This window comes from Bufo gargarizans, chromosome 6 (genome assembly GCF_014858855.1).
Source record: "Bufo gargarizans isolate SCDJY-AF-19 chromosome 6, ASM1485885v1, whole genome shotgun sequence".
Taxonomy (NCBI): domain Eukaryota; kingdom Metazoa; phylum Chordata; class Amphibia; order Anura; family Bufonidae; genus Bufo; species Bufo gargarizans.
This window is the reverse complement of record NC_058085.1, coordinates 145,132,127-145,153,727: the sequence shown is the minus strand read 5'-3', so window position 1 is coordinate 145,153,727 and position 21,601 is coordinate 145,132,127. Positions and strand designations below refer to the sequence as shown.

General features: G+C 46.0%; 1 protein-coding gene across 1 annotated transcript in view; it reads right to left on the bottom strand.

Annotated features, from left to right (window-relative positions):
- Positions 1-21,601, bottom strand: part of LOC122942056 (corticotropin-releasing factor receptor 1) — a 220,984-nt gene that overhangs the window by 35,527 nt on the left and 163,856 nt on the right. Inside the window, exon 4 of the mRNA XM_044299551.1 lies at positions 8,712-8,818. Coding sequence (XP_044155486.1) covers positions 8,712-8,818 — 107 coding nt within the window. The remainder of the gene's footprint in view (positions 1-8,711; positions 8,819-21,601) is intronic.

The window sequence follows — 21,601 nt, the reverse complement described above, 5'->3', positions numbered from 1 at the left end:
CACCTCGTTTCAAGGCACAGGCTACGCACTCCCGACACCACTTCTCCATGTCTTCTCTCATGCCCACCCAGTAAAACCGCTGGCGGATATTTGCCTCAGTCTTTTGGACCCCAAAGTGACCGGATTGATTGTGGTACATCTCCAACACCATACCTGCATCTCGTCGGGGTATGAGAATTTGATGCACTCTTTCGTTGGACACTGGGTCTAGGCTTCTCCGTAGCAACAGGCCCTTTTGTATGAAGAGTTGATTGCGCTGTCTCCACAGTTTGATGAGCTCAGGATCTGTACTCTTACGCCGAATCCTCTCAGGGGTTCTGCCACTGGTAATGAAGTCCAACAATTCACCCATCACTCTACTTTCAGACTGTAGTTTCACCCACCTTTCTTCTTTGAGTTCCGGCCTACTGGAGGGTGAAGGAACTGCAGCTCTGTTACTGGTAGCCCGAGCCTGATCCTGTTGAGCAAATTTATGGTAGAAGGCCGGCATTTCTACATCTTCCCAAGCATCTCGCACATCATCAGGAGCTGTCTCTGTGGGAAGTCTGGATAAAGCATCAGCATTGTCGTTAGTACGTCCAGCGCGATATTTTACAGAGAAATCATAGTTGGCGAGACGAGAGGCCCATCTTTGCTCCAGAGCCCCCAATTTAGCTGTATTTAGATGTGCCAGAGGGTTATTATCAGTGAATGCAATGAATGGGGTAGCGGCTAGGTAATCTTTGAATTTTTCCGTCACTGCCCACACTAATGCCAGGAATTCTAGTTTGAAGGAACTATAATTCTGGTCATTTTTCTCAGCTCCTTTCAGGGAGCGGCTTGCATAAGCTATCACTCTTTCTTTTCCCTCTTGAATCTGGGCTAACACAGCCCCCAGGCCTCGCTTGCTAGCATCAGTATACAGATGGAAGGGCTTGCTGTAGTCAGGATAACCTAACACGGGAGGCTCGGTCAGTTTCTTTTTTAACAACTGGAACGCTATCTCTCTCTCTTCATTCCACTCAATGAGCACTGGAGTTCTAGGACTTTTCTTGGGCTGCCCCCTCAAGAGTTCCTGGAGAGGATCGGCTATTTGAGCAAAATGGGGGATGAAACGTCTATAGTAGCCGGCAAAACCAAGGAAACCCCTCACCTCTTTGACGGTAGTGGGTACCGGCCAGTTACGGACAGCCGCTAACTTATCAGGGTCAGGTTGTACGCCCTCTCCGCTTACCACATGCCCCAGGTATTTTACCGCAAGTTTGAGCAAGTGGCATTTAGATGGCTTTACCTTCAGGCCATATTTGACAAGGATTTCAAAGACCTCTGCTAAGTGTTTCAGGTGGTCTTCATATGTTTTTGAGTACACAATGACGTCATCTAGATACAGCAGCACTGTTTCGAAGTTTTTGTGACCCAAACACCGCTCCATTAGTCTCTGGAAAGTTCCTGGGGCATTACATAACCCGAACGGCATACAATTAAATTCAAACAGGCCCATGGGAGTGGTGAAAGCAGTCTTTTCCCTATCTGCCGGGGCCATGGGTACTTGCCAGTAGCCACTGGTCAAGTCCAATGTGGAGAAATAGGCAGCGGAGCCCAGAGCAGTTAGTGACTCTTCAATGCGGGGCAGTGGGTACGCGTCTTTGTGGGTTATTTGGTTAATTTTTCTATAGTCCACGCAGAAACGGATACCACCATCCTTCTTCTTTACAAGGACCAGGGGTGCCGCCCACGGGCTACGACTGTCCCGGATTACATTAGAGTCTTTCATCTCTTGGATCATTTCTTTTACAGTCTGATAAGAAGTAGGCGGTAAGGGTCGGTATCTCTCCTTGATAGGAGGATGAGAGCCAGTAGGTATGGTGTGTTGTATGGCACTAACCTCTCCATAATCAGCAGCATGTTTACTGAAGGCCTGGTGGTGCTCTTTGACAAGCCGTAGTATCCCTTCTTGTTGATGTTGGGGGGTAGTCTCGTCCCCGACATGTAGCTCTTCCCACCAGGGTACTTGTGACTGCGGCACCGGCGGACATCCGCTGACTGCAGCTGGCGGCTTTTCTGTCACTGGAAGACGGATGATGTCTTGGAAGAACACCTGAGAAAGCTGGGCAACAGGGTAATGCTTAGTAAGCGCCACAGGATGATCACTCAGGTTAATCAGACGGACAGGTACTTTACCTTGGGAGACGTTCACCAGGCACTTGGCAGCTCTCACATAAGGGTAGTTCTCCATCTGGATTGGCTCCACCAGGGCTGGATAATCTTGGCCTTGGACTCCCAGGACAGCACGACACCATAAGAGAGTTTGGGAATTAGGAGGCAAAGTCACAGGCTTATTATCACGAATCTTGGCAGTACAAATTTCTCCTTTCCCGTTAGCAAACCTCTGCTGGGCACTTAACACAGTGATAGTCTTTTGAATCACCCTCTTGGACGCAGAGGAAGCGGTGGGCAGAGTCTGATGTAATACGGCAAGTATTTCAGCATAACAGTTTTTGAAGACATTGGTGCCTAGAATGACAGGATGTCCTCCTCTGTCGCCGGCCTGTACTACTATCACCCCCTGTTGAGGCAAGGTGACTTCTCCCACCTGCAGGGTGGGTTCCCAGTATCCATGGATCTTTACCGGTTTGCCATTGCTGGCGATAATCTCTACCCAGGATTCAGGCGGCTGGGTCAATTGATTGGTGTCCCAGAATCTTTCAAAGGCGGGCAGCTGAATAGTAGTGACCTGAGACCCAGTATCTAATAGGGCTTCAAAGGGGACCCCGTTAATCTCCACATTGATTTTAGGATGGGATCCTACATACCGTGGCATCCAATTTGGATCTTTTGGACCTAGTGTTCTACCTCCCGAGGGGTGGTCCTCAGCCTCAGGGGTTGCCCGTTTAACTGCCAGCAAGTGGATTCTGTGTGTCCCATCTTTTTGCAGTATGTACACACGGGCCGCTGGCGACCCCTATTGCGCCTCCCCGGATCCCTGGGGTGAGTCTCTTGGTATGGAGGTGAGAACGGCTTAGAGGGTGACAGGAACTCCTCTTCTGACATCATAGGTTTTTCCCATTCCTCCATTTTTCTGCACACTCTCTCTAGGCTTTTAGTGAGGTGATTTACTTGCTCTGTCAGCATGGCGATAGTATCGGTAGCTGTAGCTTGAACAGCTTGACCGGCCTCAGCTCGGTTAATGATAAACGGTTTTGACCTGCAGGCTGATAACTCAGGTGGGGTGCTCAACTCTGTAGATACTGCTGACCCCAGAATTTTTATAGCCAGCTCTTTAAAGTCCAGAAAGGTACTGTTAGGGTGTTGGGCGGACAGCATCTTTAATTGGGTCCTTATTTGCTCACTAGACACTCCGGTAATAAATTGTTCCCTCAGGGTCTGATCCTGGTTATCAGCTTCCTTGGGATCTATCTGAATTACAGCCCCCAAAGCCTCCTGAAGTGATAGGGCATAGTCACGGAGGGACTCACCGGACTTCTGTTTCTTGCCAAAGAAGTGCATCTTTATCTCTGAGGCAGTCCTCGTTTCAAAAGTGGCCCTGAGGCGGGTGAATATCTGCTCTAGAGTACTCCTTTCAGCAGCAGGCCAGGATAATACCTCTCTGCGGGCAGCCCCCTCCAGTTGCGCTAGCAAGATTTCCATTTGCTGATCGGCATTTATGGGGTACAGTTTGAATAAGGCCAGCAACTTTTCTTTAAAGTCTCTTAGGGTATGGGCCTCTCCGTTATAGCGGGGAAACCATGGGGCCCCAAAATAGTAAGGCATGGTAAAGGGCATCATGCTGGGGGCTATAGGATGATTAGGAGCCGCAAGCTCTCCCGGGTCCGGCCGCTCGGCAACTCCCGGATCTGACATGTTAACTTATTACGAGGTGGCCGCTGGTGACTAAAGGGGCCGGAACAATCCCCTTCCCTCCGGATACAAGTTCTTACCGGTATCGGCGGGTTCGCGCAGGCCAAATCTCGTGAGACTCCGGACGTCCTGTGTACGCGGTGACGTTGCTGACGCAGGAAAAGCAGGGCCGCGGCGGTGCGATGATGAAGAGGGGCGGGATTCTCTGTGTCTTTGAAGGGATCCGCCCACGGAGGTCCTCAGCAGCGTGGGAAACTTTACTCCAGGCGGCCGGTGGCCATCTTGATCACGATTCCCTGACAGCAAGCAGGGTGTTGCAAAGTCCAATAAATCACAGTCCACAAATACGATTTTCCCTCTGGGGGTAGCGCAACACAGTACAGCGCCTCTGATTCCTCCCAGGCACAATTTTAATCCACCGGCTTGGAAATAAAGGGTACAGTCCTCGCAATACGGTGGTGAAATAGTTAAAGCACACAGTTCACACTTCTCTGCACTGTCGAAGTATGCGGATCCTGTTCGTGACGCCAAAAAGAGCCATGCAGTGTCCCAGGGGGTCAGTAGTGTGTGCTGGGCTTTGTAGTGCAGATTGACCACTAACCTGGGATCCACTGTCGTCTTCAATTGGGGCAAATACTGGAACAGGCAGGTATTTAACAGTTCGTGACGCCAGTGTCAATTAAACGGTGACACGCCGTGTAAAGTATGGTGGAAGAATGAAGCAAGCACAGGATAGCCAACAAAAACTGGAACTTTTACTGAATATCAGTCAGGATAATACACGGACACTGGTACAGCACAGTTCCATAAAAGACGGTTGGTTTTAGAAGAATACAGGTGGTTCTTGACGTCACAGAATGGCCGGTCCTAGCAATGTATAATACAGAGTGTTGATTGCAGGAGATGCAGTACAGGCGGATTGCTCACTATTCCTGACTGGTCCTGACTCATATGTGACTTTCTCTCCAAGGTCTAATGCCCTTTATCTGGCGTACCCTTGAATCTGTCCTTCTCTAGTACCTCCTCTGTTATCTTGAGTACCTCTTGCTTTCTCTGATCGGCCTCTGTGGTATTCTGTGTCTTCAGGCTGATTAGCTATGCCCTTCTGACTTCTATGCATGGACTCAGGAGGAAACCCTCTCTGCACTGAGTCTGGAAACTTCTACACTTCCTGAACTAGGCCCTAGCCTATTTATACTGAACTGGGGGCTCCCTCTGCTGGCTGTGATAAGGATTGCCGGTAACCGGCCTGACTGGCTTAAAGGGAACTACACACTCAAATCTAGCAGTGTCGGGTAGCCTACCCGTATGCTGCACACCTTTGACAATGAAAAATGATTGTTACATCTGTATGTTGTTTAACCTCTTCAGGACACATGACGTACCGGTACGTCATGTTGTACCGGTACGTCATGTATGGTTCCGATCACCGCCGCCCGGCGGTGATCGGAACCCGGTGCCTGCTCAAATCATTGAGCAGGCACCTAGGCTAAATGCGCCGGGGGATCCTGTGACCACCCCCATGTCGGTGATCGCAGAAAACCGCAGGTCAATTCAGACCTGCGGTTTTCTGCGTTTCCGGGTTATTCGGGTCTCTGAGGACCCGATAACCCGGAACAGGATGGTGATCGGTGGTGTGATTTTACCCCACCAATGACCATCCTGCGATCCTGAGAGGTGATGGTGACATCACCTCTCAGGATCGCCTTTGATTAATTGGAGGGCGGGCCGGCGGGAGATTCAAATGTTGCCAGCGCTCCTCTCCTCCTCCTTTTGTGTCCCGGAGCCGGAGGAGAGAGGAGCGCTGCCTGCACGTCGTCGATCTGTGCCAGCATCACCCCATCTGTGCCCACCAAGACCCGATCTGTGCCCCAGCACCACCCATCTGTTTAGCAGGTACTTAGGGAAAGTATAGGGAAAGGTTGGGCTAGGCAGGGAAAATAAAGGGAAAGTTAGTTTGAAAAAGTTTTATTGCATCACCCTAAGTAGGGTGTCTGGGGTCCACAGCACAGCTGTGTGACCCTAGACCCCCCAGGGGTGCTGCCGCTTGCCCCCCCTGCCCCCCCCCCAACTTTTTTGGGGTGCAGGATTTTTTATTTTTCTTGTGTATGCTGACTGTGGCTGGCACTCTTAGTGTCCGACCACTGTTAGTGCATCGCACACCCCACCACTGATCAACTTCGGACGGTTGATCAGCAGTTTTGAAAAAAAAAATCTAATTTTTTGCCCTTTTTTTTAGTTAGTCTTTTTTTTTTCTGTTAGTTTTAGGGTGAGTTTGCGAACACCCGTGCCCCCACACACACGCACACCAAATAAAGATTTACACACACGCACATACACACGCAGACACACACTCCCCTATGGCCCGCTGGACGTTCTCAGCCAAGGAGGCATACGCCCAGCTTGCCTCCGACTCCAAGAGTCCCAGTGAGGTCGAGGATGACCCCACTTTCCTGTTGTCATCCGCATCCTCCTCATCATCTAGCAATGATGATGAGCCCCCAAGGCGGCAGGGACGCCGCCAGGCGGAGCAAGGGGACCGCCATGTTAGGGACCCTGTGGCCCACCCTAGTACGAGCCGCTCTGGGGCTCATACTAGTTTTCCGGCCCACCAGTTAAATCCACCGGAGCACCCTGCCGGTGAACTTGTCTGGTGTACCCCAGAGCGATATGAGCCCGCGATTCCTTTTGTAGGCCAATCAGGAATCCAGATTTCCACAGTGGGCTACACTGAATATGACTTTTTTTTGTCATTTTTCAGTGACTCACTGGTAAATCTGATGGTAGAGCAGACAAACCTGTACGCCCATCAGTTCGTTGCTTAACACCCGGGCTCCTTTTTAGCTAGGCCCGGTGGCTGGACGCCTGTCAGTGCAGCCGAGATGAGGAAATTTTGGGGCCTCGTGCTGCATATGGGCCTGGTTATGAAACCTAGTGTCAGGCATTACTGGAGTGGGGACGTCCTCTACCAGACCCCACTTTACAGTATGGCCATGACACGCTCCTGGCTGTTAACCCTTGCTTTGTTAGTGGAAAAAATGGGTTACAATTGAACATTTGGCAAAAAAATTAAATTCTCAAATTTCATCCCCATTTGCCAATAACTCTTGTGCAACACCTAAAGGGTTAACGACATTTGTACAAATGAGTTTTGAATACCTTGAGGGGTGTAGTTTCTTAGATGGGGTCACTTTTAGAGTGTTTCTACTCTAGGGGTGCATCAGGGGGCTTCAAATGGGACATGGTGTAAATAATCCAGTCCAGCAAAATCTGCCTTCTAAAACCATATGGCGCACCTTTCCCTCTATGCCCTACTGTGTGGCCGTACAGTAGTGTACGACCACATATGGGGTGTTTCTGTAAACGGCAGAGTCAGAGCAATAAAGATACAGTCTTGTTTGGCTGTTAACCCTTGCTTTGTTAGTGGAAAAAATGGGTTAAAATGTTAAATTTGGCAGAAAAATGAAATTCTCAAATTTCATCCCCATTTGCCAATAACTCTTGTGCAACACCTAAAGGGTTAACGACGTTTGTAAAATCAGTTTTGAATACCTTGAGGGGTGTAGTTTCTAGAATGGAGTCATTTTTGGGTGGTTTCTATTATGTAAGCCTCGCAAAGTGACTTCAGACCTGTACTGGTCCCTAAAAATTGGGTTTTTGAAAATTTCTGAAAAATTTCAAGATTTGCTTCTAAACTTCTAAGCCTTGTAACATCCCCAAAAAATAAAATATCATTCCCAAAATGATCCAAACATGAAGTAGACATATGGGGAATGTAAAGTAATGTGTCTAGAAGTAGAGAAATTGAAACTTTGCTGCTGTCTTCACTAGCTCCCATGTATCATAGCTGCATTCCTGTACTGATTTCCGCTCCTTCAGCCCCTGTCGGGGATCTCCGCCTCTTTATGCAGACAAACATTGATTCTGAAGAGTAAGTGATTTCCCTCTACTTCCCTCTACAAAGACTACCTTGGGTATCCTCTTCTTTTTACACAGATACTGTACACAGCCAGCATTACTTTCCCTATCCCCCGAAGACTGCCTTGGTTGTGCTTTTCTCCCTATGAAGAAAATATACTCTAATAAGGCAAACGGAGTAGGATTGTCGTAATGAGCACCTCATTTAAAGGGGTTGTCGGACAAAAATAAAAAATTATTTATAGGAAGAAGGGTCTTTAAAAAATAAAAATAAATAAAGCATCACACACCTTTACACTATTCCAGAATGACCTATCTGGTCATATCATTTAAATTTGTTAATTTTTAAGATAGTAGGCTAACAGTCCATCAAGCCTGACATTCCTTTCCTACTACTTTGGGCGCCAAAATTGTTGTCTGTCTAACCATTTGTATTGCATTGAACTTGACAAATAGGCCTGTTTGGCCCTAAAATGCATTGTTCTTGCTACAATAAACTGCCACGATTCTCTGGTGCCCTTGGATTGAGCAGCACTGCTATTCATCACACTTTTGCAATCGTCACTGTGGTCATGTACAGTTTTTGCATACGTCCCCACTGAAGCCAGTGATCGCCTGCAGTGATCATGTAAATAGGAAAGATAAATCATCACTTATAGTATGAAGGGGACCAGAAATAGTGGGGAGGGGAGTGCAGCACCGGAACAGTAGGACTTTCAATGGGTGAGTGATGCTTTTTTTTTTAAACACCCTTCTGCATGTAATACATTTTTCAGTTTTGGCATTGGTCTTTTTGTCATTTTATGCCTGTTAGAGCATATTAGGAGTTGAAGTTTCATTATAGCTGGGGATCCACAGTTTGGAGATCACTAATATAGGCCATTAAGTACCATCCATTGTTATCGGCCAATGTAATTTATAAATACATCTCATGATGGTCCTATCCTTATGCTTACCTCAATCTTAAGAAGAGCGTGAATGCCATCAGTAGAGCACACAAGGATATAGAATGTCCCAAGAAATTAATCACAACTGCTATGTGATAATGAACCTTGCTTTTTTTCTAGAAGAAAGAAAAAAAATCATAAATACAATTATCACTGTTGGATCAGATCCCTGACAAGGATACTGCAGAATTTTTGGAGAGATGAGTGGCCCTGAATTATGTCTATAAGGGTCGTTGAAAGCCACTATTAACATGGCACAGATTTTTTGCATTCATTTATTCTCTAATTTGATGATTGAAAAACCAGATATTATACAACTTGACAAAAGGTCACTTAGAGACCAGTGCAGGTCTGAATTAAATCCAAACACCATAGAAGATGAGATTCCACAGTAGAAATGAAAACAGTAGAATTTGTAATACTTAAAGGAAGGATAATTAGATGATTAGGTATAGCAGCAGCAGGGAGCTTCATTTAATACATAGTTTGCTTGAATAATATGTTACGTTAAGTTACAGACCCCCTATGAAAGAGGCGAAAAAACCTATTTTCTGCTCTGTATTTCCATTTATGAGATGATGTGACCTGTACACGGCATTTCAGTGGTTTCTTTGTACTCATGCTGTCATGAAGGTGCATTTATGGATGAAATAAATGCTTGGAGACATCTTTGATACACATTGTTGGTCTCATTTCCTGAGGCAAAGCCATCATTACAGTAAATCAGCCATAAATGCCCATTTTAGCAGAGGACACCAGCCAGAAAATATGGGCTCATCCATTATTGATATAGACAGACCCTCATTTCATTGAGGGAGAGATCTTTTTTTCAGTATTACGAGTGAAGCTTATTAAAAAGTATCTTCACACAGCTTCTCATCAAACTGACATCAGAACAGACAACAAATAACAAGCTCTACAGCTTTTTTGTGTATCCAGCTTTATATAGCATCTTGAATGTAGACATCTTAATGTCCATCTTCATCTTTTAGGACCATGTCATTTTATAGGCGCTGATTAATTTCTTAATTTATCTTTATAGGAGTAAGATGATAACATCCTGTCTGCTGCAGTCACCACTAGAGGGAGTATTACTGTATACTGTTTTATTATTGACTTCAATATATACAGTATACATAAGGTCCTACGTTCCCCCCAGTAGTGGCTGCAGCTGGCATTTTATCATTTAATGCTATGTCTATAGAGGTGGTTTAGAAATCTGTATCAGGAAAATGGAGCTTTATTTAAAAATGAACATAATAAATAGCATAAAATGTTGTATCTATTTAGATTTTTAAAAATCATATTCATGGGTGGACATTCACTTCAAGACTAGTGATGACTAGTTCACAATGTCAATGACAGAATCAATAACTACTTTACTGGCAGGAGAACACTCAGCATGTACCTGAGCAGCCATCATCAATAGTGTTGTAAGAAGTAGGAATTTATGAGTTGCCAGAAAAGGTACTAACTGATAGTGAGTACAGATGAGCAAATTGATTCTAAACTAATCAAATTTGTCTCAATAAAGTTCCCAAAATTTCAGATTTTAGAGGTATCCAAATTTGCTATTTGACTTGGATGAATCTCTCAATATGGCGGCCACCATTTGACAGGTCAGAAGACAGAAAAGAAGACACCTGACACCAAAAAAGGATAAATGGTGAACCATACTTTGACAAGAAAATCCGACGGTGCAGGCTATTTGTTACCTCCGACTAGTATGTTTTTACCCAGAGCCATATATGTTGCTGCCACTTAGACATTAGTAATCTTGTCTTGGTGTTAAAGAGTAGAAATGAGCGAATCGAAGCTGACGAAGTGGAATTCATACCAAATTTCAGGAAAAATTCAAGGCAGTGAAGGCGAATTTCCTCGCGCTTCGTGGTAACAAATCAAATTTTTTCCTAAAATGGCTGCTGCACGTGTGAGGACATGGAGAAAGGAACTCTGGGAAGGTGGGATCACCCATAATGCCATGCATGAAGCCAATCAGCAGCCAGCAAGCCCTGTGATGTCACAGCCCTATAAATAGTGGCAGCCATCTTAGATTCTGCCATTTTCCAGTGTACTTAGTGCAGGGAGAGACGTCTGCAGGCGCTAGGGACAGTGATGGGAAAGACTTGATTGTGGTGAAAAAACTAATCGTTCCACAGCATTTGTGTAGAACAGGGTTCAGTAGGGGAGGTTGACTGGGTAATAGGAACAATCCTATTACACCTTGGTGCACTGACAGACTGTGGATCCAAATTGCCATTATACAGCTCTGTCATTCCAGCAAGCCTTTCTTGTTATAGGGGTGCAAGTGCTGTTTGATGCAGCCATTAATCAGGTTTATTACAAGGAAATATTTCTACAGTAGGTCTTATTTGCCCTTGTGCGGTGCAGTTATTTGTTAAGCCCTTTTTGCCGGTTATTAGTGGCGAAATAAAAATATATTTGCTGTCCAGCGTTGTACTTATCTGTTGAAAAGCCTTTGGTGTTGTGTAAAAGTAGAAAAAAATGAGGGTCTAATTGTCGTTCAGCGGTGCAGTGATATATTCTATAGCCCTGTTTGCCGTGTATTAGTGGCGAAATAAAAATATATTTGCCGTCCAGCATTGCAGTTATTTGCTGAAAAGCCTTTTGGTGTTGTGTAAAAGTAGATAAAAATTATGGCCTAATTGCCGTTCAGCGGTGCAGTTATATATTCTACAGCCCTGTTTGCCATGTATTAGTGGTGAAATAAAAATATATTCGCCGTCCAGCATTGCACTTATCTGTTGAAAAGCCTTATGTGTTGTGTCAAAGTAGAAAAAAATTAGGGCCTAATTGCTGTTCAGCGGTGCAGTTATATATTCTAAAGCCCTGTCTGTCGTGTATTAGTGGCAAAAGAAAAATACATTCGCCGTTCAGCGTTGCACTAATATGTTGAAAAGACTTGTGTTGTGTAGAAGTGGAAAAAAATAGTAGCCTATTTGCTGTTCAGCGGTGCAGTTATTTGTGGTGAAGCCCTTTTTGCGGTATGGACTGAATTACTCAGTGATAAAATTCTTTATGTGAAACAGGCTTTTTTGGGGAAAATTGATGGGTGATTGCAGACTTTGTTCTGTATGAACCAAATTCCATTATCCTTTCATTAGTGAATTTTTTTTATGTGAAACCGGCTTTTTTGGGAAAATTGATGTGTGAATGTAGACCTCCTTTTGCTTTATGGACCGAATTACATAGTGTAGAAATTTTTTATGTGAAAAATTATTTTTGGGGGGAAAATTGATGGGTGATTGTAGACCTCCTTTTGCTGTAAGGACTGAATTACGTCATCGTGGGTCCTGCAGTAAACATAATGAAGACGCTGATAACAGCACACCAGCAGACTTTGCCTTTACCATCTTTTCACAATTAAATCAAGCAGCTTCAGTAAATTGAAAACATTCATGTGTTTTTATCTACTCTGTCTGCATTTGATCTCCACAGCACACAAGACATGACAGGAGAGCCTCTTGTTTGGAGTCCAAGTCCAGTTTCTTAAAATCAGGAGTTCCATCAGAATTGTGCATAACATTCTTGCTTCCTGTGCTAAGCCATAACAAAAGGACTCCGTAGGCAAAAGAAAAATATATTCGTCGTTCAGCGTTATATGTTGAAAAGCCTTGTGTAGTGTAAAAGTAGAAAAAAGTAAGAACCTACTTGCTGTTCAGCGATGCAGTTATATGTGGTAAAGCCCTTTTTGCGGTGAAATTCTTTATGTGACACTGGCTTTTTTTCAGAAAATGTATGGGTGATTGTACACCTCCTTTTGTGGTATGGACCGACTTACTTAGGCCTCTTTCACACTTGCGTTGCCCGGATCCGGCGTGTACTCCACTTGCCGGAATTACACGCCGCATCCGGAAAAACGCAAGTGTACTGAAAGCATTTGAAGATGGATCCGTCTTTAAAATGCGTTCAGTGTTACTATGGCAGCCAGGACGCTATTAAAGTCCCGGTTGCCATAGCAGGAGCGGGGAGCGGGGGAGCGGTATACTTACAGTCCCGTGCGGCTCCCGGGGCGCTCCAGAATGACGTCAGAGCGCCCCATGCGCATGGATGACATGCAATGCGATCACGTCATCTATGCGCGTTAGGGCGCCCTGACGTCACTCTGGAGCGCCCTGGGAGCCGCACGGACGGTAAGTATGCCGCTCCCCCGCTCCCCACTACACTTTACCATGGCTGCCTGGACTTTAGCGTCCCGGCAGCCATGGTAACCATTCAGAAAAAGCTAAACGTCGGATACGGCAATGCGCCGAAACAACGTTTAGCTTAAAGCCGCATCCGGATCAATGCCTTTCAATGGGCATTAATTCCAGATCCGGCCTTGCGGCAAGTCTTCAGGATTTTTGGCCGGAGCAAAAAGCGCAGCATGCTGCGGTATTTTCTCCGGCCAAAAAACGTTCCGTTCTGGAACTGAAGACATCCTGATGCATCCTGAACGGATTTCACTCCATTCAGAATGCATTAGGATAAAACCGATCAGGATTCTTCCGGCATAGAGCCCCGACAACGGAACTCTATGCCGGAAGAAAAGAACGCAAGTGTGAAAGAGCCCTTAGTGGTGAAATTCTTTATGTGACACTGGCTTTTTTTCTGAAAATGTGTGGGTGATTGTACACCTCCTTTTGCGGTATGGACCGACTTACTTAGTGGTGAAATTCTTTATGTGACACTGACTTTTTTTCTGAAAATTTATGGTTGATTGTACACCACCATTTGCGGTATGGGCTGAATGACGTAGTGGTGAAATTTGTTATGTGAAACAGGCTTTTTTGGGGGAAATTGATGGGTGACTGTACACCTCCTTTTGCAGTATGGGCCGAATGATGTAGTGGTCAAATTTTTTATTTCAAAGCAAACTCTGCCGCTCTGTATCTCTTGTGAAGTCAATGTCTCCAACTATGCCCCTCGCGATTTACACCAAATACATTATTTTCATGTAGAGATCCAAGAATTATGTTGGAGGCATGTATTGTATGCAAGCCATGTGCGACCCCTCTCATCACTCTCATGCTGTTCTGCACCTGGTTTGCCTGGGCGAACGGAGTCACACAGGGAAGGAACTGCTCTGTGTCCTTCTGCAAGAAATCAAATCCTGGCTTTCTCCGCGACAACTGAAAATCGAGCAGAACTGGAACCAGCAGGTGGTGGCATACTTGGAGTGCATTGAAGATCCGCTGGACTACTGGACAGCCAAACTGGATTTGTGGCTGCAACTGGCCGAGTTTTCCCTGAAAAAAGCAGTCCTGCCTAGCCAGTAGTGTGGCATCAGAGCGGGTGTTTTGTGCGGCGGGGCCATAGTTACCCCAAGGAGAACTCGCCTGTCCACCCTAAATGTGGAGAGAATGACCTTTGTCAAGATGAATCAGGCATGGATCAGCCAGGATTTCCACCCACCAATGCCTGATGCATCAGACTAGATCATCCATGGTGCCACACCAGCACTTTGACAAAAGAGACCGATTATTTCTGGCTAGCTGCCTCAGCTACTATTCTAATGCTCCCACCCACCTGATGCCACAAATCTGATGCCAAGTTCTCCTTATTTCACACACCATCTTCAGCTGGTACTGGTACTGCCCACCTCCACACTATGTCGATTTGCCTTGCCACGCTGTGGCCTCCTGATGCTGCTGCCACCTTCATACTATGTTACCTTGCCACTCTGTGGCCTCCTGATGCTGCTGCCACCTCCATACTATGTCACCTTGCCACTCTGTGGTGTCCTGATGGTACCTCAACACTATATCACCTTGCCACTCTGTGGCCTCCTTATGCTACTGCTGCCAACTCCACACTGTCACCTTGCCACTCTGTGGTTGCCTGATGCTGCTGCTACCTCCAAAATATGTCACCTTGCCACTCTGTGGCCTCGTGATGCTGCTGCCACCTCCACACTATGTCACCTTGCCACTCTGTGGTCTCCTGATGCTCCTTCGACCTCCACACTATTTCACTTTGCCACTCTGTGGACTCCTCATGCTGCTTCGACCTCCATACTTGGTCATTGTGCCACTCTGTGGCCTCCTGATACTGCTGCTACCTCCACACTGTCACCTTGCCACTCTGTGGTCTCCTGATGTTGCTGCCAACTCCACACTATGTCACTTTGCCACTCTGTGGACTCCTCATGCTGCTTCGACCTCCATACTTGGTTATTGTGCCACTCTGTGGCCTCCTGATACTGCTGCTACCTCCACACTGTCACCTTGCCACTCTGTGGCCTCCTCATGCTGCTTCCACCTCCACACTCTGTCATTGTGCCACTCTGTGGCCTCCTGATGCTGCTGCTGCCATCTCCACACTGTCATTGTGCCACTATGTGGCCTTCATATGCTTTTTACACCTCACCACTATGTCATAGGGCCACTCTGTTTACTTCTTATGCTGTTCCCACCCTCCCCACTTCTTGACTGAGCCACTATTTTGTCTTTCAGCCTGGCTGACATCATCATTTATTTGACCCTTCTTCTGATCTGTCAGAAGGAAGGAAAAATGAGAAGCACAACGGATCCTCTCTGTGTAGCAGCTGTAAGGCCTGTATGGTCCAATCAGAATTGACTTATGATTTGGTAGCCAAAAGCAGGAGTGGGTACAAAACATAGAAGACATGCAAAATGCAAATATTCCGTTCACGAGTCATCTTTGTTTTGGATCCACTCCTGTTTTTTTGGCATTAGTAATACTGATTGATTACTGACCAAATGCTGACCGAGTGAAGGCGGATGCTCCACAGACAGGATCCTTTTTTTGGGTGTTATTGTTCATATGGATTAGAGGAAGGGCAAAATAATTAGTGATGTCAACACAAACTTAAAAGAACCGATTCTGTAGACATCTATGCGGAATCAGCTGACGACTGTGTAAAAGGACTGCGCATCTTCTTGGCGCTAACATTGACCTGTAAGGCTGAGTTCATACTTGAGTTATTTGGTCAGTTTTGGCCCCGTGACTGCCCAAATAAGTCAAGTGTGCAGTGATATTTGGAGCGATGCCTGTCCTCTGCATGTCATACTGACTCACAGTATTATTTCACTACCAAAGCAGACTCCCTATGCGTGTCACTGCAAGGCACAGTGTTCTACACCACTATAAAGGCTCTCTGCAGCCAAGAAATTGCAATTTTTAAATGAAATTTGCCGCAAATATATTCGGATCAAACTGAATTTTTCCCCAAAAATTTGGAGAAATGGCGAATCCAATTTTTGAAAAATTCAATCATCTAACTTGAAAGGGGTTGGATACAGTCCTTGGAGAAAAAAAAGGAAAAAATATATGTCATAATTGCCGTTCTGCAGTGAAGTTACATTGTACTACAGCCATTTACAGGATGTATTAATAGGAAAGATACGTACGTCCTATTAGCCGTTCTGCGTTGATTTTACATTGCTTTAATTTTTTGGGGGGTGTATTATTAGGGAAAAAAAGGAAAAAATATATGTAATAATTGACATTCAGCGGTGAAGTTACATTGTACTACAGCCATTAACGGGGTTTATTAATAGGATAGATACGTACGTCCCATTAGCTGTTCTGCTGTGAATTGTGATTATTATATTTCTTTTTTTGGGGTGTATTAATAGGAAAAAGAATACGTCTTAATTGCCATTTCTGTGGTGAAGTTACATTGTACTACAACCATTTACGTGGGGTATTAAAAGGAAATATACCTACGTCCCATTAGCCGTTCTGCAGTGAATTGTGATTGTTATATTTCTTTTTTTGGGGTATATTAATAGGAAAAAAAGGAAAAAAATATATGTCACAATTGCTGTTCAGCAGTGCAGTTACATTGTACTACAGCCATTTATGTGGTGTATTAAAAGGAAATATACGTACGTCCCATTAGCCGTTCTGCGGTGAATTGTGATTGTTATATTAATTTTTTTTGTGTATTAATAGGGGGAAAAAAAGTAAAAAATATATATGTCATAAATCCTGTTCAGCTGAGAAGTTACATTGTGCTACAGCCATTTACGTGCTATATTAATAGGAAATATACGTACGTCCCATTAGCCGTTCTGCTGTGAATTGTGATTGTTATATTTCTATTTTTGGGGTGTATTAATAGAAAAAAATAATCATAATTGCCATTCAGCGGAGAAGTTACATTGTACTACAGCCATATACGTGGTGTATTAAAAGGAAATATATGTATGTCCCATTAGCCGTTCTGCAGTGTATTGTGATTGCTATATTTCATTTTTTTGGGGTGCAGTAATAAGAAAAAGAATACGTCTTAATTGCTGCTCTGCGGCAATTCTGTCCTGAATTGTGATTGTTCTTTTTTTTTTTTGGGGGGGGGGAGTTTATTAATCAGAAAAAAAAAAAAAGCCTTAATTGCAGTTTAGCGGTGAAGTTACATTGTACTACAACCTTTTTTTTTGGAGGGGGGGGTATTTTTTTCATTTAAATTGTATTATTTTATTGTATAGTATGTCAGACAGACAGGTGACAAGCCCTTAAAAGGGAATGGGCAGTGGGCAGAATGTTTCTGTCGCAGGCAGCAGAAGAAGGGGGGGGGGGTGGCAGCAGGACTTGCAGCGAGAGGCCTAAACTCCCGGTGTCATCTAGCGGTTGTGTCTTGACAAGCAACCCAGTGGTGCTTGAATGGTTGACCTGGTCTTCAACTTCGTCGCAAGTGACATCAGACACCCCCAGCCAAGAGTTGGTGGGTTCCTCTGACACGACACTTAGTTGGCATGGCCTGGGAGCAGGCCCTGTGCCACCACCTGTACTCAAACTTTATCTGTCATTTTCAGTTCCCTCAGCGCGAGAAATATTACATGCCGTAGGCTCAGCTCCACTTTTCAGTGAGGACGAGCTACAGTGACGTGCAGACAGTAGTGGATGATGATGATGTAGCCGATCGCACTTGGGAGCTGGGTGATGAAGGGGCTTCATCATCATCATCATCATCAAGAGAAGAGGGTGGCAGCTTGCGCGTGAGGCAGCAGCTGAACCAGCAGGGTGGTAGCGTGGCTTTGATTCAGCAGGGTGGCAGCAGTGGGAGGTCTGGAGCCAAACGTGCCCGGGTTAGACCACCTGCTTTGCTGGAGCCTGATGGAAAGTAGCGGTGCAAGGGTTCACGGAAGCAGCGGTAGCAGGCAGTCAGCGCGGAAAAATCCCACACTCTGCGGTGTGGACATTTTTGGTTAGGCCGTCAGAGATGGTGAACATGGCCATTTGCAGAATTTGTGGGCAGAAGATGAAGCGTGGCCAGGGTGCCAATGTTGGTACCATGGCCCTGCGTCAACACATGCACCTTCACCATAAAGTGGACTGGAAGAACTGTGGCTCCGATGTGGTTGTCCAGCCTGCCACAGCAACCGCTGCATCACCCAGTGGCACGCACCCAATTTTATGCAGTCAAGGCTCCACCACCTCAGCCGAAGGGAGCTGTCTGTCCTTCCCATCATCTGCTGGTCCTGATGCTCCTGCTCCTCCTACTCCTCGTCAGTCATTCCGTCAGCAATCAATCACCAAAGCGATTGCCAAGAGACAACAGTATGCATGCACTCATCCAACGGTGCAGAAGCAGAACGTGCTACTGGCCAAGTTGCTGGTTCTGCAGTCCTTCCCTTCACAAGTGGTGGACTCTGCACCTTTCAGAGAACTGATGGCTTGTGGCGAGCCGAGGTAGAGAGACCTAAGCAGCCATTTCTTGGGAAAAAGGCAGTACTAGCCCTGCACACGTATATATAGAACAGAAGGTGGGCCAGTCCTTAAGCCTGTCGGTGTCTGCCAAAGTGCATGGCAGCATCAATGTGTTGAGCTGTAACTACGGTTAAGGACAATGAATGTCCTTTATGGCCCACTAGGTAAATGTGGTTCCTGCCCAGCCACACCAGCAACTTGGCCAGGTGACGCTGCTTCCGCCTCCACGTTCTCACACTGTTGGTCCTGCGACAATGTCCGTCTCTGCCCCCTCATCCTCTACCGTGTGCTCAGCCTCCACTGCAGCAACAATTCACAGTGTCCCTCCAGCATACCACATGTGCAGGACACGGCGGTGTCACGCTGTTCTGCATCTAGTTTTCCTGGGCAAACCGAGTCACACAGGGGAGGGACTGCTCCATGTCGTTTATCAAGAAATCGAATCCTGGCTTTCTCCTTGACAACTTAAAATCAGAACCATGGTGACTGACAACGGGAAGAACATGGTGTCGGTGCTGTGTCAATCTGGTTGTAAAGCGGTTTCTGAAGTCTTCACCCCATCTGCAAGACATCATGAAAATGGCCAGAAAACTTTGCATGCACTTCAGCCACTCGTACACTGCGAAGCACTCCCTCCTTGAGCTGCAGCAGCAGAACGGCGTCCCCCAACATAGGCTGATATGGGATGTTTCCACCCTTTGTAATTCCATTCTCCATATGTTGGACCGATTATATGAACAGAGAAAGGCAATAAACGATTTCTTGATGATACAAGAGGATAGAGGTACCCCCCTGTGCAACTTCGATGTTAGCCAGTGGCAGCTCACGCTTGACACCTGCCATTTGCTTGAGCCCTTTTAGGAAGCCACTTTATTTGTCAGTCGCCAGGACTATGGGATGAACAACGTCATTCCACTGATTCATGTCCTAGAACAGATGCTGCTAAATCTGGCTGGCCAGGGGACAGGAGATGTGGTGACTACATCTCACGGCCACATGAGCCCTGTGGGGGCTGAACTAGAGGAGGAGGAGGACATTGGAGCACAAGCAATGTGTAGAGAAATGGCTGGTTTGTCTACACAGGTGAAAGCAGAGGAGGATCAGGAGCAGCTGGAGGAGCTACAGGGTGATGAGGAAGACGAGGCAGATGACCCAGACACACCGTGGCAGTATGCAGTATGCAGCTTTGTGAGAAGATCTGGCAGACGTCCTTCTCTACCTCCTTCATGATGTTCTTTGTTTTGGTTTCACTTTCTCATCTCCTTCTCCCAGGTGTCACCTATTTAGTCTAATCCTCTTCCTTTATATTCCCTCCCATACTGCCTCACTTTGCGGTTTATACTACTTCCTGGATTGGAGTGGTCTGCTGGAGGCTTCAGTAGCTGCTTGTTCAGATAAGTCTTTTTCTTGTATTGTGTTTCCTTGCTGGCTTGAATCTAGGTGACCCTGACTTAAGAGCAGGGAGCCGTTGGTCGTGTCCCCTCACTATTATAGGGTTTTCAGGTGTCACTCAGTCTAGGTACGGTGACATACAATCGTCTACCTTCAAGACCCTTGTATGTGCTTAGCAGTCAGGGAGAGCTCTTAGGGATTTATAGGGCTCATCTACATGCTCCTTAGTTTGGGATAAAGCCAGTCGGATGTTTATTCATAACTTCCAGCTATCTGCAACATCATCCGTGACTTTAGAAACCGCCGTAACCATCTTAAGCATGGATCCGGTCTCAGCCTTGATTGACCGCATGCAAGGTCTTTCACTGGAGGTAGCAGATCTCCGTAAAACTGTGTCTCAGTTTCAGGTGACTGGTTCTGCTTGCGTTCATGGAGTTTGTTCCGAGCCTAAGATCTCGCTTCCGGACGTATTCTCCGGGGGTAGTGAGAATTTTGTTCGCTTTAGAGAGGCTTGCAAACTCCATTTTCGCCTACTTTCCCATTCCTCTGGTGATGAGGATCAGAAGGTGGGGATCATCATCTCGCTGCTCAGGGATAACGCTCAGTCTTGGGCCTTTCGCTGCCGGTGGGGGCACGGCCCCTCCGATCGGTGGATTAATTTTTTGTAGCCCTGGGGCAGATATATGATGACCCGGATCGTATTGCTCTGGCTGAATCTAAACTGCGTCTTTTATGCCAGGGTAAACAGTCCGCAGAGTTATACTGTTCTGAATTTCGGTGATGGACGGCTGATACCGGTTGGAACGATGCTGCACTCCGAAGTCAATTTTGCCATGGTCTTTCGGAGGGATTGAAAGATGCATTTGCTTTTCATGAGAGACCAGCCTCATTAGACTCTGCCTTGTCTCTAGCTGTGCGTATTGACAGGCGTCTTAGAGAGAGAGAGGAGACTACTCCTTCCTGTCATATTCAGCCCAAGGACAGTGGGGCTGTCTCATTCAGTGTGCAGGGGTCTCAGTCTCTCGCAATCCCCTCTGAGCAGCTGGGTTTGCTTGCCTCTGATAGTAGAAGATTCAGCTCTCAGAGGAGGGCTTGTTTCTGTTGTGGGGGTATAAATCATTTGGCTAATGTTTGCCCCTCTAGGAGATTCATGAAGTTTTCTGAGGGTAATAAAAGGAAAAAAACCCTCTAAAAACTTTCCATTTACTACTATTGGCAAGGTTGATGTGGAAATTGAAGGTTTGCCGTTTGCTTGTAGTTCCCGTTTTCTCCTGCCTGCCAGGGTGGCGCTAGACTGCAAGAACATTGTTTATAAGATTTTTGTTGATAGTGGAGCAGCTGTAAATCTCATTGATAATCAGTTTGCAATAACGCATGGTTTCCAGGTATGCACTTTGGAAAAGGATATACCTGTTTTTGCTATCGATTCCGCTCCACTTTCTCAAAGATCGTTAAAGGGCATAGTTCACAATATCCATTTGACTGTGGGTGATGGTCATGTTGAGGATATGTCATGTTTCGTCCTAAGCGGATTACCTACTCCTCTAGTGTTGGGGCTACCCTGGCTCACTAAACATAACCCCACCATTGATTGGCAAGCAAGGCAAATAAATGGTTGGAGTGAGTTTTGCAGAGAGAATTGCCTCACGGCGTCTCTTTCAGAGGTTTCTACCAAGACTGTACCATCTTTTCTCTCTGAATTTTCGGATGTGTTTTCCGAGAGTGGTGTCCAGGAGTTGCCCCCTCACAGGAAGTACGATTGCCCTATCAATCTCATCCCAGGCGCCAAGCTGCCAAAATCACGTTTGTACAATCTCTCCCAACCTGAAAGA